This window comes from Hyperolius riggenbachi, chromosome 4 (genome assembly GCF_040937935.1).
Source record: "Hyperolius riggenbachi isolate aHypRig1 chromosome 4, aHypRig1.pri, whole genome shotgun sequence".
NCBI lineage: Eukaryota > Metazoa > Chordata > Amphibia > Anura > Hyperoliidae > Hyperolius > Hyperolius riggenbachi.
In genome coordinates, this window is record NC_090649.1 from 298,452,042 (window position 1) to 298,477,054 (window position 25,013).

Genomic DNA, 25,013 nt, shown 5'->3' on the forward strand with positions numbered 1-25,013 from the left:
CCTTGAACTACTGGGTGCGCAGGCTTGACCTGTGGCAAGAGCTGTCTCAATTTGCCATCCAACTTCTCTCCTGCCCTGCCGCAAGCGTCCTGTCAGAAAAGACCTTCAGTGCAGCTGGAGGCATTGTCACTGAGAAGAGAAGTCGCCTAAGTCACAAAACTGTTAAGTACCTCACCTTTATCAAAATGAATGAGGCATGGATCCCGGAGTCAGTCCCCGCACACACAGCATCTCTGCCTGCACGCCGTGTGACTGGCTGCCTGGCCTGCCCCAAGAAGACTAAGTCGCTCCCAGTCCCTCCACACAGCATGTCTGCCTGCAGGCCGCTTGACTACCTTCTCCGCCACCACCAACAGGGTCCGGGACTCCAGGCGGATTGCTGAATTAATAATTTTTCTGGTGCGTGTACATGACTGCCTAATTTTTCTGGCTGCACTGCGGGCAGCTGCAACAACAAAAGAAAAGGCATGTACATGCGCCCATTCCCCTTCGTGATCATTACCTTGCCGTGGTGAAGGGGCTTGTGTATCACAATGAAGCAATGACCGGCGCCTAGATGAGTGTCTCGGGGGGCACACCCACGATAATAAGGTCGTTGCCTCATTGTGGTCAGACCAAATTTGATCAGCTGGACAGTCACTGTTCTGTCATTCAGCTACATCAGCCAGGCGACCATATGGGCTGTAAAGCCACCAAAACCTGCACTCTCGCCATGGTGCGCACCAGTCCAGCACGGCCGTCACTACACAAACAGCTGTTTGCGGTGCGTTACACGGTGAGTTTGGTGTGTCAGTGTGAAGCAGTACCTTAATTACACTACCTGATTGATGTATACACATGCAAGATGTTTTAAAGCACTTTAGGCCTGTCATTTAGCATTCAATGTGATTTCTGCCCTTAAAACGCTGCTTTGCGTCAAATCCAGATTTTTCCCGGGGACTTTTGGCATGTATCCCACTCCTCCACCTGGGGGTCCAGGTGTTAGACCCCTTGAAACATCTTTTCCATCACTTTTGTGGCCAGCGTAATTTTTTTTTTCAAAGTTCGCATCCCCATTGAAGTCTATTGCGGTTCGCGAACTTTTACACGAACCGAACCTTACGTGGAAGTTCGCGAACCCGGTTCGCGAACCTAAAATCGGAGGTTTGGCCCCACTCTAGTCCCTAACATGCTTAAAGCAAACTTTAAGTGAAAATAGTTATTAATGATTATGGTTTTTATTTACCTCTCATACAACAAATCTATTATTTATTGAACTCAAACCATTGAACTCTTTATCTATTCTCTTCTCTCACAAGAGGTTTTCTCTTCTACCCAGGAGTTTTATGACCTGTAATTACTTATCAATGATAGTTACACATTTCTGACTAGTAGTCCAACTGCCGAAAAACTGTCATTTAGAGCCCTGGATTCTTAACCAGGATAAAGAAAAAAAGAACTTCGGGTTACTTTATGCAGGTTTGGGATTTTACATACACATATTTATCTTATCATTCTCCATGTCACTTCAGTCACCATTTGATATAATAAATGGAATGTCGAACTGAAATGCATTTGATGCATGCTGTTAAAGCAGAACTCTGGACATTGAGTTCAAATAAAAGCTGCTAGGGAAACAAACATAATATTGTGGCACTCTAGTACCCTGTCTTCCTCTTTATTGACTTGGATCTTCTTTTCCTTTAATACTACTGTGTCCCTGCTAGAGGTCTATATTATAGGCTGTCACCTCCAACACTGCTGCCTTACCATGCCCCTTCAAGGCACTTGCTCAATTCGGACTGGACAACATTTTCTCTAGCACTTAAGTGGTTATAGTGGACCTGAACTCTTGCACAGGACAGAAGGAAAACATGTGCCCTCTATGTATTTAGAGAGTTTAGCCTGTCTAATCCCCCCTCATCTGTGACTAATCACCACTGTAATTTGATCTCTCAGCTGTGTCAGCGCAGGAATCTCCTCTGATATAGCAGAGCAGCTAATTTGTAAAAACAGGATGTTAATAATATGTCTGCTTCCATGAAAGCAGGAAGTAGACGCACTGCAGATTCCTTGCAGGATTTGTATCAGCTCTAATAAATAAATATGTATCTTTAAAAGTTATTATGCTGTTGCGTATCTTTAAGAGCAGTGAGGAACTTCTGAGTTTAGGTCTGCTTTAATTGGGCATTCAGACCAATGCTGTCTACAGGAAATGCCAGACCCTTGCTTTGTTTTTTTCTTTTATTGCAGGACAATATTATTAATGTTGAGTAAGAATATAATCAGATGAACTAAAGAATGTACAGAATGAGTAAGCAGTCATTTAATCAGATGCCCAGCATAATCTTTACAGTACACAAACATAATCTTATTTATTTTTTCTTGTAAACTTTTCCCTAAGCAAATTACATCCAAGCCATCAGTTTCAGAAGTGTTTTGTTCCTGTACAGTCAGCACTTCAAATATGGTTATAAGCTGTAGATCTATTTTTACGGTGCTGAAAATGTGTTGGATAATGAGTTTGAGAGTTGTAGATCAATTTGTTTACATTTTTGCAAAGTAGTAATTTTATTACCTATTCGGGCTCTATTGATTTAATTTGTGAGTTAGTAAATGTGCAATGCTGACTGTATCAGTACTGAAGAAATGAGCTAGGAAGCACAGAGCAGCATTGCACTGTAGAGTACACATTTACAAAATGTCCTGATGGATGCTTTTTAAGCCTAAATGAAAATGAGTCACAGTGGCGTCTTACCAATTTTAGGATAGAATGTGCAGGCTGTGTAATCACGTAATCATTAGACAAATCTTCTTTAGTGGTTATGAGAAAAAGATTTCTCGCTGAGCAATCTCTAAAATTAAGTGAGTGCATTTTACAGTACAATAGCAACAAAGGGTATGTTTTATACATACCTGTCATAATTTGTTGGATTCAAATGGAGACATTTGTCAGCATTGATCTGCATTGGTCATCATTGAAAAATATCATTATTTAAACTGGAATAATTTGCTTGGTTATTGAAGGAAACCTGTAGAGAGAGGGATGTGAAAGTGCCATTCGCATTCTCGTTTAAAAATGCTGCCTATTTGACTGTCACATACAGTAGTTACTCTGTCCTTATTGGTTTCAAAGGTGCTAAATAGAGTTGGCCTGAACGGTTCCTGGCGCACTTCCAGGGGTTCACGATCGCGGAGAACCGCAAACTTTACCGGAAGTTCGATTCGCCCTCATAGTGCATCATGAGGGTCAACTTTGACCCTCTACATCACAGTCAGCAGGCACATTGTAGCCAATCAGGCTACACTCCCCCCTGGAGGCCCTCCCCCCTTATAAAATGCAGACAGCGTCAGGCTTTTCACTCACTCGTGTGCCTGCAGTAATTAGAGAAAGGAAAGCTGCTGCAGACTCTCATAGGGAAAGATTAGTTAGGCTCTTGTGGGCTTCTTAGCTTGCTCCTTGCTGATTCTTATTGCTAAAAAAGCACCCCTCAACAGCTTTTTTGAGAGCTAATCTTGTTCTTGTGATCTATTTTTTTTGTGTGTGTGTCCCACTGACACTTGTGTTGCATAGACAGCCTTGGTAATTCCTACTGTGTGTGACACTGCTAGGCCCAGCACATTCAGTGACTACCTGTGTGTGTGCCAGGTGCACATTGTAATACCCATCACTACATATACCTACCTACTTATCTGTTGTTCACAGTGCACCCACCTACCTACGTGAGCTGAGCGCACGCAGTGTCACTGTGCCTGTCCGGTACCTGTCTGTGTGTGACAGGTGCACATTGTAATAACCACTGCATATACCTACCTGTTGTTCACAGTACACTCACCCACCCACATGAGCGCATGCAGTGTCACTGTGCCTCTCCGGTACCTGTCTGTGTGTGACAGGTGTACATTGTAATACCCACTGCATATACCTACCTGTTGTTCACTGTGCACCCATCCACCTACGTGAGCACACATAGTGTGATATACCACTCTGTGCATACCTGTTAACTGCACCCGTGTGACTGCACATTGTATTATATTAGTCAAGGCAGTGCATACCTTTCACTTCATCCCCCCCCCCCCCCGATATGGACAAAACAGACAAAGTAGGTAGAGGCAGAGGTAGAGGCAGACCCAGAGGAAGGCCACCCGGCAAGTCTGTGCGAGGTCATGTTGATGTGATTTCGTGCAGCCCTGACCCAAAATACAGTGCTCAGAAGAAGGCACGTCCCATCAACTCTCAAGATTGTCAGGACGTGGTTGACTATTTAACACAGAACACCTCATCTTCCACAGCCACCAGCTCTACTACAAGCACCACAGCCGCTGCATTTGACACTTCACAGGAGTTTATTGGTGGGGAATTAACTGATTCACAGCCATTATTGTTACAACTAGATGAAGGCGCTAAGCAATTTTCACCACCTCATATGTCTGAGTTAGGCGGTGACACTATGGACGTAACGTGTGAGGAGGAGGATGATGAAGTACCTGCTGTTGGTGCAGTTTTGGAGGTGTCTGAGGCAAGCAAAGCTGGGCAGGATGATTATGATGATGACGATGATACGGATACCACGTGGGATCCTAAGAGACAAGATGACCAAGGGACAGTTCAGAGGGGGAGCCAGAGAGGTGTAAGAGGAGACGAGTTGCTGAAAGAAGCAGGGGGAGCTCGTCCTCAGAAACAGCTGGTGGCAGTGTGCGGTGCCAGCCAACATGCCCTTCAATGTCAGCTGCTGATGCCACCATAGTGCTATCACCCCAGGGGGGCTCAGCGGTTTGGTAATTTTTTAATGTGTCTGCCTCAGATCGGAGCAATGCCATCTGTTCTCTCTGCATCCAAAAATTGAGCCGTGGAAAGGCCAACACCCACGTAGGGACAACTGCCTTACGAAGGCACCTGCAGAAAAGGCACAAACTGCAATGGGAAGAGCACCTGAGCAAATGCAGTACACAAAAGCAAAGCCACCCTCCTTCTCCTCTTCCTCCTTCAGGTGCAGCATCTTCAGCCGCTTTCTCCCTTGCACCTTCACAGCCACCCTCCTCCACTCCACCTCTGCCCTTGAGCGGTTCGTATTCCTCTGCCCACAGCAGCCAGGTGTCCGTGAAGGAAATCTTTGAGCGGAAGAAGCCAATTTCTGCCAGTCCCCCCCCCCCCTTGCCCGACGTCTGAAAGTTGGCTTGGTGGAACTGTTAGCTCGGGAGATGTTACCATACCAGCTGGTGGACTCTGAGGCCTTTCGTAAATTTGTGGCCATTGGGACACCGCAGTGGAAGATACCAGGCCGCAATTATTTCTCTAAAAAGGCGATACCCAAACAAGTTGAGAGGCAAGTGGTGTCATCTCTGGCACACAGCATTGGGTCAAGGGTCCACCTAACCATGGATGCCTGGTCTGCCAAGCACAGTCAGGGCAGGTACATTATTTACACAGCCCATTGGGTCAACCTGGTGACCGATGGCAAGCAGGGAGTATGTAGCTATACATCGGACCAACTTGTGACACCTCCACGGCTTGCAGGCAGGCCTCCTGCCACCTCCTCTCCTTCTCCTCCTACTCCTCCTGCTACAATCTCTTCGCTCTCGTCCTCCTCCTTGGCTGAGTGGCAGTTCAACTCTACTGGTGCTGCGATCTCCTCTCCAGCTACACAGCCCCATCTCCCCAGGGCCTATGCTGCATGCCAGGTATCACGCCATCTTAGACATGTCTTGCCGCAAAGCGGAGATTCACACTGGACCAGCTCTTCTGGCTGCTCTTAACAAACAGGTGGATAAGTGGCTGACCCCGCACCAGCTGGAGATTTGCAACGTGGTGTGTGACAACGGCAGCAATCTCATTTCCGCTTTGAATTTGGGAAAGCTGACACATGTACCCTGCATGGCACATGTGCTGAATCTAGTCATTCAAAGATTTGTGTCAAAGTACCCAGGCTTAGAGGATGTCCTGAAGCAGGCCAGGAAGTTGTGTGGGCATTTCAGGCGGTCTTAAATGGCCATGGCATGCTTTGCGGTCATTCAGCGGAGAAACAACTTGCCGGCGAGACGCTTGATATGTGATAGCCCGACTTGCTGGAATACCACCCTGGTCATGTTCTCTCGCCTGCTAGAACAGGAGAAAGCCATCACCCATTACCTGTACAATTTCAGTAGAAGGACACAATCTGGGGAGATGGGGATGTTCTGGCCCAACAATTGGACAATCCTTTCTACCATGAGGGAATGGATAAACAGTCACCGAGTTACTAGAAATGGAAACATTAGTTTGGTCAGTGAGGAATAACCCTGATGAGCATAGACAAAATTGGCAGAAGTGGATACATTTCCAATTATTGCAAGATTATATAAATCTAATGCCTGGATACAATTTGCCTCAAATCCCTTGACTCCTTGATGTTTGGAAATATATGAAAGGAAAAAAAGGAAAAAAAGAAGAGAAGGAAAGGGAAACAAAAGAAAAACCAGACCCACTCTTGTTTTTGGATTAATAAATAAAGTGTGTGTGTCTGTGGGGGGGAGACCTCAAAATGGGAAAATAGGGTTAGGGAGAGGAGGGTGGGGAAGAAGGGAGAAAATGGGAGTAATGTAATTCTACAATAGAGGTACAATATAAAAGAAATAAAGAATTAAGTGTTTACATAATGATAGGTAGAAAAGAGTATTTATAGGTTGAATTTATATATCAGACACGATCGTGTTGTGAAATTATGAATTTTTGACCAGTATTTCTACATTCGAATTCTCATGTCACTTGTTGAAATTGTACTGTAATAGGATGAATAAAAAAGGAATATATATATATATATATATATATATATATATATATATATATATATATATATATATATGTATGTATGTATTTGTGCTCTTGATACCACCCACAGGTCATGCAGAAAATTACAGGCCCTTTGTAAATCCAAAGGGAGAGCCCACAGAAGAGTGGTGAGCATGCTCCACTTTTACTGAATGGGCCCTAAAGGCAAACACTTGCTTAATCAGCCAGTATTAATCATTATTGAAGTACAGCAAAGTAGCAAAAACTGCAACACTGACCTTAGTAATACTAGACTACTAAACACTAAGCACTGGTATTATTGAATAGCCAGCCATTAAGACACCAAGAACAAAAAGGTTCTGATTTGTTATGATCATTTCCTATTTTAACACATGAACGTGACTAACAAATCAAATCATTAAAAACCTATCACATGGACAAACTGATTATATGTAGTGCTGGTAATGTCTGGGAGAACTCATGGAGAAGCATATAATTTTTTTTACCATGTGATAGATTTGCTGTGATCACATCCTCCTTTAGCACATGATCATGACTAGCAAATCAGAGACCTAAATATGTATCACCTGACCAAACTGATCAGATGCTTCTCCATGAGTTCTCTTAGATACGACTATCACTAATCATATACTTCTCCATGACACGCTAGCACCAGTGTTTAGTAACCTAGAGGCTTAATAATTACAGAGATGCAAGGTTATATTTAAGACAAGGTTGAGTGCAAATAATTACCGGAAATTACTTAAAAATGTAATTGTATGCCAAGGCTATTTTTCATATAATAAAAAAGTACTGTGAAAAGAAACAATAGTTATCTGCATCTTTGATAAATGATGAGTGCGTAGAAGAAGGCCATAACTACTAAAGCAAAAGAATGTATGAATAATTATAAAAGTTGATAACATATGGCAATAGTTCACTTGTTTCAGAGTTGCATTAAGATTCAGTGTGCATTGTAGAGCTATTAAAGTATACATATTGTATAAGGACAATTAGTCTAGAAGAACCTAACTAATGTGTCATTATTCACATTATAACTTTGAAGTAATCTTGGCCATTAGCGAGAATGCTGTGTGTGCTGCATACTGCAAGCAGGGATGTTAACAGGCCTGCCGCTACCTGACTTATAGTGTGCTGGGGCCCTCTCCTTCCTGACAGCTGTGGGATATTAATATGGTTGGTGGGTGCTTTATTTATGTGCCTATTTATTTGGGCAGTGGCACTAAGTAAGGCTATGATGACACTGAGGTTTTGTTTTTAATTTTCTTGTTAATGCGATTTCGTTTCTTCCCCCCTTCCACATCCACCTCCCCCTTCACCATTGATTCACTCATTACTCATTTCTAATCACCCTAACAAAGTTCTCAACAAATCTCCTTACTTGTTTAAATATTATTTTGGTAGTTGGACTGAGCAACTACACTCAGAAAGTGCTTTTTTTTGTTGGCTAGAAATATCTTTTGTGGAAACATCATAAGAAAACGTTTGTTGGGCTGCACCAGCAATATCTATATCAAATACCAATATAATCCTCTCCGGTGTTGGTTAACTGTAACATTATTTGCAGATAAAATTGATGACAAAAAAAGGATTTACTACTGTGTATTCCACTCAGTAATTACTTACCAGTAATTACCTAGGCAAAAACACTATACATAGTACATTTCTGATTTCACTCAAGGTCAACACTTCAACAAGTGCCAAACACTTTGTGCTCTCCACACTTCATGCTTCCGTCTCATATGCGCTCACCAAATTACAGCTACCTCATAATCAAGGTGGGTCTAGCATTTAATCAGTCTCCAAGCACTGTTGCTCTTTAAATCTTCACAGTCTTTTAATCAAGTAGAAATCCTTTTAGAGAGTAGTGCAGAGGAAACTCAGGAGCAAAGTTAAGTGGGAGTTTGGAGTTCTTATACAAGTCTTGTTTGGAGCACAGATAAGCCACTAGTTCTGTGCCACTCTGTGGTAAGAACTCCAACTTTCCTGTTTCCTTTGCACTGCTACCTAAAGGGGTCCAACGCACCTAACGATTTTCCCGCCGATATACAGATTCAATATACTGTGATATACTGAGATCGAATGATGTCGCACAAACGCTGACAGAACGATCGATTTCCGTCCAAAATCAATTGTTCCCGTCGATCCGTCCATGCGGAATATTTTGCTCGATCGCCGGCGGGTCGGGAGTGCGTCGATAGCGGCGTTTGAATGCCCGACGACCAACGTTAGCGGCAATACATTACCTGCTCTGGTCGGCGCGACTCACCCGGTCTCCGCTGTCTTCTTCGCCGCGCTGGTCTCAGGGTCCGGCTGGCTGCTTCACTGAACTTCCTGTCCCGGCAGGAAGTTTAAACAGTAGAGCGCCCTCAACTGTTTAAACTTCCCCAGGCAGGAAGTTCAGTGAAGCAGCTAGCCGGACCCGGAGACTGGCGCGGAGAAGAAGACAGCGAAGACCGGGGGAGTCGCGACGGCCGGAGCAGGTAATGTATGCGGGAGGGCGGCGGCAGCGGCAGCTTCACAGAATGTAATTGGTCTCATGCTGAAATCGATTTGCAATCTGTTTGCAGTAAAGGCAGATTCGATCAGAGAGGTATCTATCTGTTGGTCGATCTGATGGCAAATCGACCAGTGTATGGCTACCTTAAAACTGATTTCAAATTGATTAAGGCTTGGAACCCACTAGCACGTTTTTTTTGAGTGTTTAGGGAGTGCTTTCAATCGCTAGTGATTTCACTAAACACTCTGCCAATGTAAATGGATGGGACAGATTCGACTAGAGCGATTGCGATTAAGGAAATCACAATTGCAGGACATGCAGCATTTTGGGAGCATTTCCATCCTAATGAATTGTATAGGAGCAGAGAAATTGCTCCCAAAATCACTTGCAAAACACTATTTCTAGTGGGGTCTAGTGGGTTCCAGGCCTAAGAGACTGTGAAGATTTAACCTCCCTGGCAGTCTGATTCCCGCTGCCGCAGGGTTTTTTGCAAAAAAAAAATTTCTATCATGTAGATAGCCTAGCGCTAGCTACATGATGCCCCCCTCCCTGCGGCGTCCTTCCCACCCCTCCGATCGCCACCGGCGCGCTTGCCCATAAGGAAATCCCGTTCTGAATGGGATTTCCTTTAGGGCTTCCCCCGTCGCCATGGCGACGATCGCGATGACGTCACCGATGTCATCGACGTCATGAAGAAGGAGTCCCGATCCACCCCTCAGTGCTGCCTAGCACTGATTGGCCAGGCTGCACACGGGGTCTCGGGGGGGGCCCTCTAATGTGGCGGGTAGCGGCAAATCAGTGGCGAGCAGCAACAATCGTGGTATACACGCAGCTAGCAAAGTGCTAGCAGCGTGTAATTTAAAAAAAAAATGCGCAAATCGGCCCAGCAGGGCCTGAGAAATCTTCCTGCGCGGCATAACCCGAGCTCAGCTCGGGCTTACCGCCAGGGAGGTTAAAGAGTGTCAGTGGCTGGAGATTGATTAAATGCTAGACCCACATTGATTATAAGATGGCTGCAATTTGGTGAGCACATATGAGATGAATGTCTCTGGAGGAAGTTGGCACACCATCCACTATTCCTGGGTGCTTGACAAAGTGGCATAGGCAGTGCCACACAGATCGATACCAGGTTAAAAGATTGTCAGCACACCATTCTCTACAGCACACGCTTTATTGTGCCAGTTTCCACAAGATAGTCCAACAATTGTTTTGGGGGCCACGCAGGGCAACCACATGCCTTGATAAAGGGGGACCCTGTGTGGCCCCCGAAACAATTGTTGGACTATCTTGTGGAAACGGGCACAATAAAGCATGTGCAGTAGAGAGTGGTGTGCTGACAATCTTTTCAACACGTATGAGATGAAGGCATGAAGTTTGGGGAGCACAATTTGTTTGGCACTTGTGGATCACTAATCAAACATTGGAGTGTTGACCTTGAGTGAAATCAGTAATGTTTTCTGCCTAGATAATTACTGAGTAGAATGCACAGTATTTTTGGGGTCATAAGGAATTTATTGTGGGTACAGTTGTTTCCCCAGACCCCTGATGACATTATTAGTAATACTTCAAGCTGGATAAAATGACAAAACACTATTGTTCTATTGTAGTTCATGCTGCAGCACATTTTTCTCTCCCCTCCAGCTTGCAAAATAAAGATTTATTCAAAATAGCTAAATCTAGCTACTATAGAGCTACAGAGAAACAGAGACACTTGGTAAGGCAAAACCAAGTCTTTTAGCTTCAAGACCAACTTCCATGAATTGTGTGGACGCTATAAAGGCACTCTTGAGGCCCTTTTTACACTTATGCCCTGTATCGCCCCACTTTACGCATCCCTGCAAGTCTATGGACACTTTGGCCTCTATTCACAAAACTTTACCGCAAGTTTACCGCTCAAAACAACTGACTTTCCCGAAGATTTTAATAAAGTGTGCATTCATAAAAGCTGTTTCCGCATGAAAAGTTACAATACCCCAGCACAGCGAAAAATTTCCGCCTTGTGCAGTGATTTTCTAGATTTATCTAGAAAAAGTAAAAAAATGTCAGTTCATAAAGATTAGAGGAAGCGTTATGCGGACTTGAAATACCGCTTCCTCGGATGTAGCGAGATGCGTGCGGAATACATGCAAGTGAATGGGACAGACCTCCCAAGCAGCAGCAAAGAGAGCAGCGCACGGAGGGACTCTGCCAGCTTCTGTGTTTCCGCAAGCCTACCGCCAGCCTACAGCGGGAAATCTCCGCACTGCTATTATGAATGACCACCCAGAAGTCTAAAATACCGATGCAGTATTTTCCCTCCACAAATTTTTTCTCCCCAAATGTTTTATGAATAGAAGCCTATGTAATGCGGTGCACCAGAAGTATGTAAACCACCACATTCCTGATGCAAAGTCTGCAGTGCATTGACACATGATCCATGCCGATTATGCAGTAGTACAAATCAATAGGCGACACAATATGTGTAAATGACAGGAACATGTTGCAATACGGCATGCATGAGCAGACCAACAGGAATTCCAGTGTCATACTTCCTGCCCAGCATGGTGTACATCACTGAACGGGGGACAGTGCAATGCATATGACCCTGCTGCCACATGATGGTGCAGGGTCATATGAACTCTGGTTTCTGAGGTGTGATACGGTGCTCCCACCGCTACTAACAGGTGTGAAACAGGCCTCAGTGTTCCTGTTTGGTCGTCCATCAAGCAAGTTACATTTTTGGCTTCCCCACTTTGAGCCTGTTTTTGTAGTACTACCTGGGCCACCCTGGTGATGAACCTGCCCAGCATGCGTCTAATTAGTCACCACTATAAAGGCATAATTACATGGCGAGGAAAACAGTCAGAAATATCTTACTTCAAAAAAAGCAACTATGTGTGTAAGGGTCCAAGCTCACTTAATTCAGCAAAAGAGATGGCCATGTATTGTCCACAAACAGAACCTGTGACCATCAGACTGTTGTCCTTGCTTATTGCGTGTTGGGCTGTGCTACTGAAATCTAATTAGCAACACAGCTGTGTGCTCAGGCCCTTTGGAAAATGACCAACTACAACAAGCTGGCTAACAAATAGCACTGCTGCCTGCTAATGGTATATGCAAGACTTACTTTACAGGTATAGATTTGCTTTAAATAAATGTACCGTGTTCAGAATTTTGTGAATGGCATCAGTGTTTAAAATGTTACTCTTTTGTATGATTTGTCCTTCTCTAAATAAACAGGAGAGTCAGATTTGCAGTGGGGTGATTGATTTCGGCACATTGCCATTATTTTCCTGAATGCTCACAACTAATAATGCATCTCATCTTGTAATACACTTCAATATTCTCTGCTCCATTGCACATGTCACCAATAAATGCTGTAACTTGTTTTCCAGTTTCAGCCCTACATGCATCATGCAAGGAACTAATGATTACAGATGTACAGCTTGTCCTCCAGGATATGAAGGCCAGTACTGTGAAAGGTAAACATGGAAACAATTAAAAACAATAATGGTAAGTGGAGAGTTTAAGTAGATGACTCAGTGCACAGAGCTATTCATTTAACCATTAAGTATCTGTGGTGTCCATGCATACGTCTCATGTAAGTTATTCAAAAGCGAAAAGACTTATTGTGCTTAAAACCAATTGCACATTTATTAAATGTCATCCAGCATATAGCATGTCATACATTTATTCATGTGCAGCACAGTGGAAATCCTTGAAAAGACAATTTGGACATTTTAATAAATCTGAAAATATGTTAGCTATCATCACTCTTCCATCTACACAAATGAAATATAACATGAAATTCAGTAGAACTGTTCCCCACGTTTATTAATGGAAAACAGTGATTCTCTTGTAGTGGAATCCATAGCTGGAAAATATAAAATATGAGTATCACCGCAACCGAGTGTCATTCTTCATTTAAAGACATGGAACCTCAAGTAAATATAATTAATTAACCACCTCAGCCCATGGGTTGTTTTCACCTTATGGACAAGAAGAATTTTCAAATTTTAGTGCTTCTCCCATTAATTATCCAATAACTTTACCACTCCTTATCACAACAAAATTATCTATACCTTGTTTTTTTCACCACCAATTAGGGTTTCTTTGGGTGGTACATTATGCTAAGTATTACTTTATTCTAAATGCATTTTAATGGGAATAATTAGAAAAAAAATGAAAAAATTAATTATTTTTCAGTTTTCGGCCATTATAGTTTTAAAATAAAACGTGGATAATACTGTGGATAAAAGCCTCATATTATATTTGCCCATTTGTCCCGGTTATTGAAACATTTAAATTATATCCCTAGTGCAATGTATGGTGACAATTTTTCTATTAGCGTACTATTAGCGTAATATAATAGGAAGTAGTGCGTTACTTCGGAAGTGACACAGGCATCTCATTGATACCAGCGATCACGGGGACCTAAAGGGGAGATGAATGAATGGGAAAGACTGAGCGAGTGGGAGGGAGCGCAGCGGCACGATCGCTTCTACATATGAGAATGATCACTGTTTTTGAACAAAAACAGTGATCACTCTCACTGTACAAGCATGGATTGGCTCAGAGGACTTCTGTCCCCTGCCACCAATCCCCCTTGCCTCCGGAATCTTCGTGAACGATCACGCGCACATCCCAGCAAAGTGCACGAACATGAGTCTCGCATTCCTGCGGCTGTAGCAGCAGCAGCCTGGGATGTGGGACACATGCCCAAATGATCTCTTAAAGAGGAACTCTAGTGAAAATTGCATAATGAATAAAATTGCTTATTGTTTACAATGTTCATTTATAGATTATTTAGTCAGTGTTTGCCCATTGTACAATCTTTTATCACCCTAATTTACATTCTGAAATATATAACTGGTGATGACATCTTTAACCACTTTACCCCCGCCTGTACGAATTTCTCCGTCCCTTTTTCCATCCTTTAACCCCCAGGGACGGAGAAATACGTACTTTCCGCGCTCCCGCTCGTAAACACGCCGCCGCCCGCTCGTAAACACGCCGCCCGCCGCTCGCCCGGAGATCAATGAACGGGAAAATCCATTCCCGTTCGTTGATCTAAGCCCCCGCAATGATCCGCTGCTCTCCGATGAGCAGCGCGATCATTGTGAAAAAAAAAACCCTTACCCAGCCTCCTAGTACTTCCTCCAAGAGTCCGGAAGGACGCTTGGAGGTCGCATTAAGCAAAAAGTTACTGTGGCCATCTTGTGGCCAAATAGCAAAACTACACCCTAAACATTTTTCACATACAAATAAATTACTTTTACACAAAAAATTAACTCATTACCTCCCACACTCCCAATTTTTTTTTTTTGTAATTAAAAAAAAATTAAAAAATTTACAATAAAAAAAATACATAAATAGTTACCTTAGGGACTGAACTTTTTAAATATTTATGTCAGGAGGGTACAACACTGTTACTTTATAAACTATGGGCTTGTAATTAGGGATGGAAGCAAAACTGAAAAAAATGCACCTTTATTTCCAAATAAAATATTGGCGCCAAACATTGTGATAGGGACATAATTTAAACGGTTTTATAACCAGGACAAAAGGGCAAATACATTTCATGGGTTTTAATTACAGTAGCATGCATTATTTAAAAACTATAATGGCCGAAAATTAAAAAATAATGATTTTTTTTCCCACATTTTTCCTATTTTCCCATTAAAACACATTTAGAATAAAATAATTCTTGGCATAATGTCCCACCTAAAGAAAGTCTAATTGGTGGTGGAAAAAACAAGATATAGTTCGTTTAATTGTGATAAGTAATGATAAAGTTATAGACGAATGAATGGAAGGAGCGCTGAAAGGTGAAAATTGCTCTGGTGGTCAGGGGGTAAAACCCCTCAGTGGTGAAGTGGTTAATTCTGTTAAGTGGTTAAATTAAAGTACTTTTTTACGCTATGTGAGGCTCTTCAGTTCATTAGGCACAAAAGCAAAGGATGCGCTGGAGATCCATCTGCGGGTGTAATGCTGGTTTGATAAATCAGGAAAACGCTAATGCTGTCTTATAATCTGGATGGCATTGTGAGGAGGTGAGAGTCCACTAGTGGAGGTGTTGGGATATCTGGGTGTCGTGTGTTGATACACTAGTGTGCCTGGTGATATCACAAGGTTAATATAGCTGTCTGTGATCTGGCAGCCACGCAAATCGGTGAGGACCTGTGAGACCTTGTGGGTTGAAATACACAAAATTATTGCTTGCAGCACTGGTGTTGTGGGAAGGAAGAAGCCTTTTGAAACAGTATTATGCCATGTTTTTTGTGTTTCTTTTTTCTTTGAGCTACAAATACGGAATGAGGTCGTTTTGAAGCTGGGAGCGCAGTATCTGGATGAAATATTAATTCTGCCAGGTGAACTGTGCAAAATGTTCATTTCTGAGAGTTCTATGCACAGAGGGAGATATTGCTTGCTTGACAGTTTTGTGAAAATGTCACACTTTTGCACAGATGAGACTATTTTAGAAAATAGATATAAGAAAACACTTCTTGGTCAAATACATTAAAGTCTATAGGCATGAAAAATCTAATTTTCGGCAAATGTATTGAAGTCAATGGGCTATTTTCACCAAATGCTTATGACGTATATAGGCTTAATAAATTGCATTTTAAAGAAAATTCCTAGTGCAAAATTTTGGACTGTAAGTTTGATTACATGTGAAAATAATTTTGTAGTAGTTTAGAATTTCACAATATAATTCAGCATTGTCATTGAGCATTTCACTGCAAATTTCCTACTATAGGAAATTAGATAATTACGACTTAGAACTATTTATTGGTATATTGGTGGTAAAGGAGGACAGGAGTTGAAGAGAGATAAAGCCCTGCACAAAGTAAAAAATGTGTATTATTTCAGGTTTGAAAGAGAAGTGCAGCTATGCCAAGCAAACTCCTCACTATCATATGTAAGCTACCCTTCAAGTGCAAGGAGTTCAGCTTTCCATTGCTTTCTGTGTGGGTGCTACACTAGTGTGTTACTCGTACAAGAGACTCACAGTGCTACTTATCTGAAGGAAAGAAGCCATTCATTATGTGATGCCAGCCCAGAAAAGCCTCTTGTCAGTCATTTTCCTGCAGTTGCTATGTCATTTTGCATGATCAATTTTTGAATGATAATGTACATATTATAAAATTATAATTTTTACATGGTATATTTCCTTGGAGATAATTCTCACTGGTAATTTAAATTATACATTTAAAATGATTAAAATACAGAATTCATAATCGAAACATAAGATACTGAATGATACTGCATAGTTCATCATAAAATAATTAACATAATAAAATAATTAAGATACAGACTTCATGAGGGAAATAAGATATTGATGCTACATAATATAAGACTTGGTTCACGGAAAAACATCAACCATTGTTGCGTTAATGTGCATCACTTTGCATAATGCGCATTACCACAGCAACACTCCTGTTGCCCTCTGCTCCTGTTAATACCGGTAATATTGCCATGTGCTGCGTTCGCATGGCAGTTTTACCAGTTCACAAAATAATTAAAATAATTAAGATACAGACTTCATGAGGGAAACAAGATACTGATGCTGCATATTTCAGAAAGTGAATGAAATTACCCACAGATGACTTAAAAATACAAGTGTCAAACATTCCCTTCATTCATTTTCAGGTGTGCGCCTGGCTATACTGGTAACCCAGCTGTCCCAGGAGGTTCATGTGAAGAATGTGAGTGCAACCCGTACGGATCATTATCTATGATCTGTCACCCAAGAACCGGTCAATGCACGTGTCGAAGTGAAGCAACAGGCTTGAAGTGTAGTGGATGCACGCCCCGGCATGTGCGGGAAGGCCCGCTGTGTGTATGTACGTATACTAACATGACTTAATCACACCTTTTTGTGTTTATTATGTCCTGTGAGTCCTTTCAGATGTCAACAATGGGCCAATACGGTGTCATATACACAAACTGCATACATTTTAAATAATTTTACAATTGTGGTACTGAGAAATTACATATACATATGATGAGACAGAAGTTTTGTGGGACAGCACAAACATATATGTGCTGACAACCCTCTCCAATGGAACTTACTGACTGCTGGTTGTAGTAAGTGTGGAATCAGAATCCAGAACATTTTATTCGCCAAGCACGACTGGGTCGGCTCAGAATTGGGTTTGGCACTTTCATTGCTCAGAGTGGAAATAGGAATAGTACAACAAGCACAGCGAACAGCAATGTCAGCAAGTCACAATATGAAGCCAGCGTTACACTAGACAGTCTGACTGGCCTGGAGTCTTGTTCATTAAAGTTTATTGTGACAGGACAGACAGTAGTAGCAAGACCTTTGGGAATTTGAAATTCCTAGACTTTATTTACTATTCATGCCATAAGTAAGCAAAGAGTACATAAAAATAACTTAAACAGACTAACTTAAAAGAAAAAAAGTACGCTTTCAGATTGAGTCTAAAGAAGGGCAAGTAGCCAAAAGCATACTCTTTTTCTTTTAAGTTAGCCAATAAATGGTGTTATCCCGATTAAAAACGTATTGCTTGTACTGATAGCTAACACGGTACAATATTCTACTGCAATAACTTAAATTGCAAAAAGGCAGAGTGATCACTGACATTAAATGGAAACAGAGGCACATGGACAAAAACAAATAAAAAAAAAACATTTTAAGCTGAATAGGTATGGATGTAATCTAGGTTTGTGCTCTCGGAATTTAAAATACTGTAAGTTCAATAGAAGACTTGGTTCATGTAAATACGTAAAAACATTGACCATTACTATGGTAATGTGCATCATGTTGCATTATGCACATTACCATAGCATGCATAAATCAAGATCAAAGTCTATGCACAGGATCCATAAAACATAACACACACATACACACACACACTCACACACTATTGCAACAAGCTCAATATAAGACTTGGTTCACATAAATATGTAAAAACATTGACCACTGCTGTGGTAATGTACATCATGTTGCATAATGTGTATTACCATAGCATGCATAAATCAAAATCAAAGTCTATGCACAGGATCCATAAAGCATAACACACACACACTCACACACTCACACACTATTGCAATAAAAAATAGCAGGCAGATACAGCTGTATCTTACAGCTGTTTCATAACAAAAGTTGGGTCATCAGAGAGGCACCATTACATATACAGTTCAGTTTAGCTGTGATGCATCATGTTACTTATTTTTTTGTTCACATAAAGCTACAAAATTGTGAATACCTTCTGTGGCAAAGGACAAATTCATATATAGTATAGTTTTATTTAGTAAGAGGGCTTTTTGCTACCTTTGAGCCTCTTAAAATATCCTAGTGGTTCTGGGTCACAATGAGCGATCTGGGTACTTAACTGACCAAGGCCCACCACATAGAGCCATAGTAATCCATGCCATGCACTGTTGATGAGCAAAAAAAGACATCATTGCTACCAGAGGATTTTTTTTATTTTTTTTTTTAAAGTTACAGAAAGACAACAGGAGACTAGGTTTTCCCAGGTTTACTGATAGATTCAGAATACTTCACATTGGACCTCAGCCTATGTGGCCTGTATGGAAAGCAAGTATATCACATTTAGATTTTGCTTGATTTGGAAACCTCTGTCTCAGTTCTTTTAACTAGAGAAGCTCATTCAGATTCCGCAGAAGTGAAATTTCCACATTTCCAATCGGAATTTAGACGTTAGAAAAAGGAAATCAGAATTACGCAGAAATCCAATTTACCATAATTTTCTAACTCGGAAGCATTGGACCAATCAGAGAATGCAGAATTGCTCTGCAAAAATCGGACCACCACGCTAATTTTAGACCAATCACAAGATTCAGATTTTGCGATTTCCGATCTTTCGATTTCCAATTTGTTTGTTACATAGTTACATAGTTATTTTGGTTGAAAAAATACATACGTCCATCGAGTTCAACCAGTATTTTTTTTTTGTATTCTCTGATGCAAAAAAATGACAAATAAATTTAGAACATCGGAAAATGGAAATCCGAAAATGGAAATTGGCATTAGCGGAAATCGGAAATTCCGCGGAATCAGAAATGAACATTTATAACCATCCCTATTTATAACCATTCAACAATGCTGTAAGAGTATAGTAATTTTTATAGGTATTTATGGGTCATTGTTCTCCGTTACTATCTGTAGATTTTTAAGTGAAAATAGCAGTCTTGGTTTGATATTCTGAAAACATTTTGCAAGCCCTGTACACTAGCGAGATCTTTGCTGCGACATCTGATTCCTACAGTTTGCTGATTGTACATTTAACAAATGGTAAAGTAGTGACCTATAACCGTGTGGGTTGCTGTGTGCTTGCCTATGCATGCATTTGATGTGATGCTGATTATAATAGTATTGTGGTTTTAAAGCTTGTTTTTTATAATTATGCACTAGTTTCATTTTGTAATAACAGGAATAACTTGATCTTCACTTTTGTTTTGTCTGTATACAGTGTATGGCTTAATCTGACATTATCCTTATTGTAAAATAACTGTTTCTAGCAAGCTGAAATATTTTAAATAGTTTGAAATTTTAAGGGAACTTGTAAGAAAAAAGTACAGAATGTTAGCACAGACTCACATAGAACACTGAGGGTTGTCATGTAACTGGATCTGCATTAATATAGTATGGTAGCCCATGATGAAAACTCTGTGCAATTCTGAGCAGCAGCCTATTTGTACAAAGCTCAGCTGGAAAACAAACAGAAAATGTAGTTTATACTATATGTCCAAATCCAGAGTTGTTCAAAAGTAAAACATTTATCCACGTTCACCACAGGACTCAACTTACAAACAAATTCAACTTGCAAACAATCTCACGGAACCTGTTTGTAAGTAGGGGACAGCATGTAATTTAAAAATAACTGAAATAATAAGAACAGTACAGCAGCCAAGAACATGGCAGGGATGGCAATGACAACATTCTTAATCTTCTCTCCATATGCTACTTGTAAAAGTTCTTAGAAATTGCTCCAAGCAATTCTTTAATAATTTTTATAAATGGCAACAGCAGAGACACAAACAACAGTAGCAAAGAGACAGAAAACCCTTCTCCACTCTGTCTGAAGAAAAATAAAATGTTTTGACTGCAGTTGGCCTTTGTGGTCAAAATCTCACTGAAATGGCTTTAAAATTGTTAAAAGTTTCAACACAAAAAACTAAAAAAAGTTACGGTACATTCAGCAGAGCCAATAGTTCATCCTTTAGGGCTCTTTCACACTAGAGGCTGTGGTAGAAAAGGCTGAAAGTCAGCCTTTTGCTTAACGCCAATACATAGCGTTTTCAAAGCGTTTTCAAAGCCTTTTGAAAGAGTTTTACAGCTCATATGAAAACGTCCTTTTTTTTTTCTTCTATAAAAATAAGTGAACAAGTCAGCTGTAAAACGCTTTGAAAACGCTGAAGTTGGCATTTTCCATTGACTATCATTGAAACGCCAACAGCCAACTTCGGCTGTAAACAGCCCTGAAAAAGCTCCTGGGAGCGTTGAAACGCAACGCTCCAAAACGCTGAGTTAGATGTGAAAGGTAAAATGAAAGTCTATGGACTTTCATTTACCTAGCAAAACGCCAACTTCGGCCGTGGCGTTAAAACGCCGAAAAATCCCTCTGGTGTGAAAGGGCCCTTAGGCCCTCTTTTACCTAGCAAAACGCCAACTTCGGCCGTGGCGTTAAAACGCCGAAAAATTCCTCTGGTGTGAAAGGTGTATATGTAGAAGTATAGAAATCATCAGATGACTCTGTAGGTAAAAAGATATGAAGGTTGACATATTTATTTGTTTTTAAACAACGCTAGTTGCATGGCTGTCCTACTGTTCCTTTGCCAATAATACTTTACATCACAGGCTCACAGCAGGTATGCAGATCAGGTGCTATGCAGTCACAACATTGAAGGTCACAGTGAGTCCGGTGTACAATCCGGTGTGTCAACATATGTTGTTGAACATTGCAATAAACGTTCTTAATTGCATTGCTATCTGTAACGATCGGTGTCAGCACGCAGAGAGAATCTGATTATTGGTGATCTGCAGTATCACCAAGAATACAGATATATACCTGATTATTGATGATCTGCAGAATCACCGATAATACAGATATAGTACTAACCTCTGGACACCTGTATATAACGTGAGTGTTTGGTGCTAGAGTTGGGCCAAACCTCCGATTTTAGGTTCGCGAACCTGGTTCGCGAACTTCCGCGGAAGGTTCGGTTCGCGTTAAAGTTCGCGAACCGCAATAGACTTCAATGGGGATGCGAACTTTGAAAAAAAAAAATAATTATGCTGGCCACAAAAGTGATGGAAAAGATGTTTCAAGGGGTCTAACACCTGGAGGGGGGCATGGCGGAGTGGGATACATGCCAAAAGTCCCCGGGAAAAATCTGGATTTGACGCAAAGCAGCGTTTTAAGGGCAGAAATCACATTGAATGCTAAATGACAGGCCTAAAGTGCTTTCAAACATCTTGCATGTGTATACATCAATCAGGTAGTGTAATTAAGGTACTGCTTCACACTGACACACCAAACTCACCGTGTAACGCAGCGCAAACAGCTGTTTGTGTAGTGACGGCCGTGCTGGACTGGTGCGCACCATGGCGAGAGTGCAGGTTTTGGTGGCTTTACAGCCCATATGGTCGCCTGGCTGATGTAGCTGAATGACAGAACAGTGACTGTCCAGCTGATCAAATTTGGTCTGACCACAATGAGGCAACGACCTTATTATCGTGGGTGTGCCCCCCGAGACACTCATCTAGGCGCCGGTCATTGCTTCATTGTGATACGCAAGCCCCTTCACCACGGCAAGGTAATGATCACGAAGGGGAATGGGCGCATGTACATGCCTTTTCTTTTGTTGTCGCAGCTGCCCGCAGTGCAGCCAGAAAAATTAGGCAGTCATGTACACGCACCAGAAAAATTATTACAGCGGCCTAAAAAATTCAGCAATCCGCCTGGAGTCCCGGACCCTGTTGGTGGTGGCGGAGAAGGTAGTCAAGCGGCCTGCAGGCAGACATGCTGTGTGGAGGGACTGGGAGCGACTTAGTCTTCTTGGGGCAGGCCAGGCAGCCAGTCACACGGCGTGCAGGCAGAGATGCTGTGTGTGCGGGGACTGACTTAGTCTTGAAGCCGGCAGCAGCCCTCCGGGATCCATGCCTCATTCATTTTGATAAAGGTGAGGTACTTAACACTTTTGTGACTTAGGCGACTTCTCTTCTCTGTGACAATGCCTCCAGCTGCGCTGAAGGTCCTTTCTGACAGGACGCTTGCGGCAGGGCGGGAGAGAAGTTGGATGGCAAATTGGGACAGTTCTGGCCACAGGTCAAGCCTGCGCACCCAGTAGTTCAAGGGTTCCTCATCGCTGTTCACAGCAGTGTCTACATCCACACTTAAGGCCAGGTAGTCGGCTACCTGCCATTCCAGGCGTTGGTGGAGGGTGGATCCGGAAGGGCTACGGCGAGGCGTTGGACTAAAGAACGTCCGCATGTCCGACATCACCATGAGATCGCTGGAGCGTCCTGTCTTTGACTGCGTGGACACGGGAGGAGGATTAGTGGCAGTGGTACCTTGCTGGCGTTGTGCCGTCACATCACCCTTAAAGGCATTGTAAAGCATAGTTGACAGCTGGTTCTGCATGTGCTGCATCCTTTCCACCTTCCGGTGAGTTGGTAACAGGTCCGCCACTTTGTGCCTGTACCGATGGTCTAGTAGTGTGGCCACCCAGTACAGCTCATTCCCCTTGAGGTTTTTTATACGGGGGTCCCTCAACAGGCAGGACAGCATAAAAGACGACATCTGCACAAAGTCGGATCCAGTACCCTCCATCTCCTCTTGCTCTTCCTCAGTGACGTCAGGTAAGTCAACCTCCTCCCCCCAGCCGCGAACAATACCACGGGAAGGTTGAGCAGCACAAGCCCCTTGCGATGCCTGCTGAGGTTGTTCTCCTGCCGCTGTCCCCTCCTCCTCCTCCTCCCCCAAAGAAACACCTTGCTCATCATCCTCTGAGTCTGACTCGTCTTCTGCACACGACTTCTCTTCTTCCTCCTCCTCCCCCCTCTGTGCTGCCGCAGGTGTTGAGGAAACAGCTGGGTCTGATGAAAATTGGTCCCATGCCTGTTCCTGCCGTAACGGTTCCTGGTCACGCTCATTCACAGCTTCATCCGCCACTCTACGCACAGCACGCTCCAAGAAGTAAGCGTAGGGAATTAAGTCGCTGATGGTGCCCTCACTGCGGCTCACCAGGTTGGTCACCTCCTCAAACGGCCGCATGAGCCTGCATGCATTTTCCATCAGTGTCCAGTTGTCGGGCCAGAACATCCCCATCTTCCCAGACTGTTTCATTCTACTGTAGTTGTAGAGGTAGTGGGTCACGGCTTTCTTCTGTTCTAGCAGGCGGGAGAACATGAGCAGGGTCGAGTTCCAGCGAGTCGGGCTATCGCAAATGAGGCGTCTCACCGGCATGTTGTTTTTGCGCTGAATTTCCGCAAAGCGTGCCATGGCTGTGTAAGACCGCCTCAAATGCCCACAGAACTTCCTGGCCTGCTTCAGGACATTCGCTAAGCCAGGGTACTTTGCCACAAATCTTTGAACCACTAGATTCATGACATGTGCCATGCAGGGTATGTGTGTCAGCTTCCCCATATGCAAAGCGGCAAGCAGATTGCTGCCGTTGTCGCACACCACGTTGCCTATCTCCAGGTGGTGCGGGGTCAGCCACTCATCCACCTGTTTCTTAAGAGCAGCCAGGAGAGCTGCTCCAGTGTGACTCTCCGCTTTGAGACAAGACATGTCTAAGATGGCGTGACAGCGTCGTACCTGGCATGCAGCATAGGCCCTGCGGAGCTGGGGCTGTGTAGCTGGAGAGGAGAACTGCCACTCAGCCAAGGAGGAGGAGGACAGCGAAGAGCATGTAGCAGGAGGAGAGGAGGTGGCAGGAGGCCTGCCTGCAAGCCGTGGAGGTGTCACAATTTGGTCCGCTGCGCCCTGCTTGCCATCGTTCACCACCAGGTTCACCCAATGGGCTGTGTAGGTAATGTAGCGGCCCTGCCCGTGCTTGGCAGACCAGGCATCCGTGGTCAGGTGTACCCTTGACCCAACGCTCTTCGCAAGAGATGACACCACTTGCCTCTCAACTTCACGGTGCAGTTGGGGTATGGCCTTTCTCGAAAAATAAGTGCGGCCTGGCATCTTCCACTGCGGTGTTCCGATGGCCACAAATTTACGGAAGGCCTCAGAGTCCACCAGCCGGTATGGTAACAGCTGCCGAGCTAACAGTTCCGCCACGCCAGCTGTCAGACGCCGGGCAAGGGGGTGACTGGCCGAAATTGGCTTCTTCCGCTCAAACATTTCCTTCACGGACACCTGACTGCTGCTGTGGGCAGAGGAGCAGGAACCGCTCAAGGGCAGAGGCGGAGTGGAGGAGGGTGCCTGTGAAGGTGGAAGGGAGAAAGCGGCAGAAGCAGATAATGCACCTGATGGAGGAGGAAGAGGAGAAGGAGGGTGGCTTTGCTTTTGTGTGCTGCTGCTGTTTTTGCACAGGTGGCCATCCCATTGCTGTTTGTGCCTTTTCTCCAGGTGCCTTCGTAAGGCACTTGTCCCTACGTGAGTGTTGGCCTTTCCACGGCTCAATTTTTGTTGGCAGAGCGAACAGATGGCTTTGGTCCGATCTGAGGCACACACATTAAAAAATTTCCACACCGCTGAGCCACCCTGGGATGTGGGCACTATGGGGACCTCAGCAGCTGATGCTGAAGGGCAAGTTGGC

The 25,013-nt window shown here is 43.2% G+C and overlaps 1 protein-coding gene across 12 annotated transcripts in view; it reads left to right on the forward strand.

Annotated features, from left to right (window-relative positions):
* Positions 1-25,013, forward strand: part of LAMA2 (laminin subunit alpha 2) — a 1,150,433-nt gene that overhangs the window by 760,030 nt on the left and 365,390 nt on the right. For 10 of the 12 annotated variants that reach the window (XM_068231524.1, XM_068231529.1, XM_068231525.1 and 7 more), the window contains 2 exons: positions 12,644-12,730; positions 16,902-17,095. In XM_068231524.1, the coding sequence (XP_068087625.1) occupies positions 12,644-12,730; positions 16,902-17,095 (281 nt within the window). The remainder of the gene's footprint in view (positions 1-12,643; positions 12,731-16,901; positions 17,096-25,013) is intronic. The other 2 variants (XM_068231531.1, XM_068231537.1) reach the window with 1 other exon arrangement.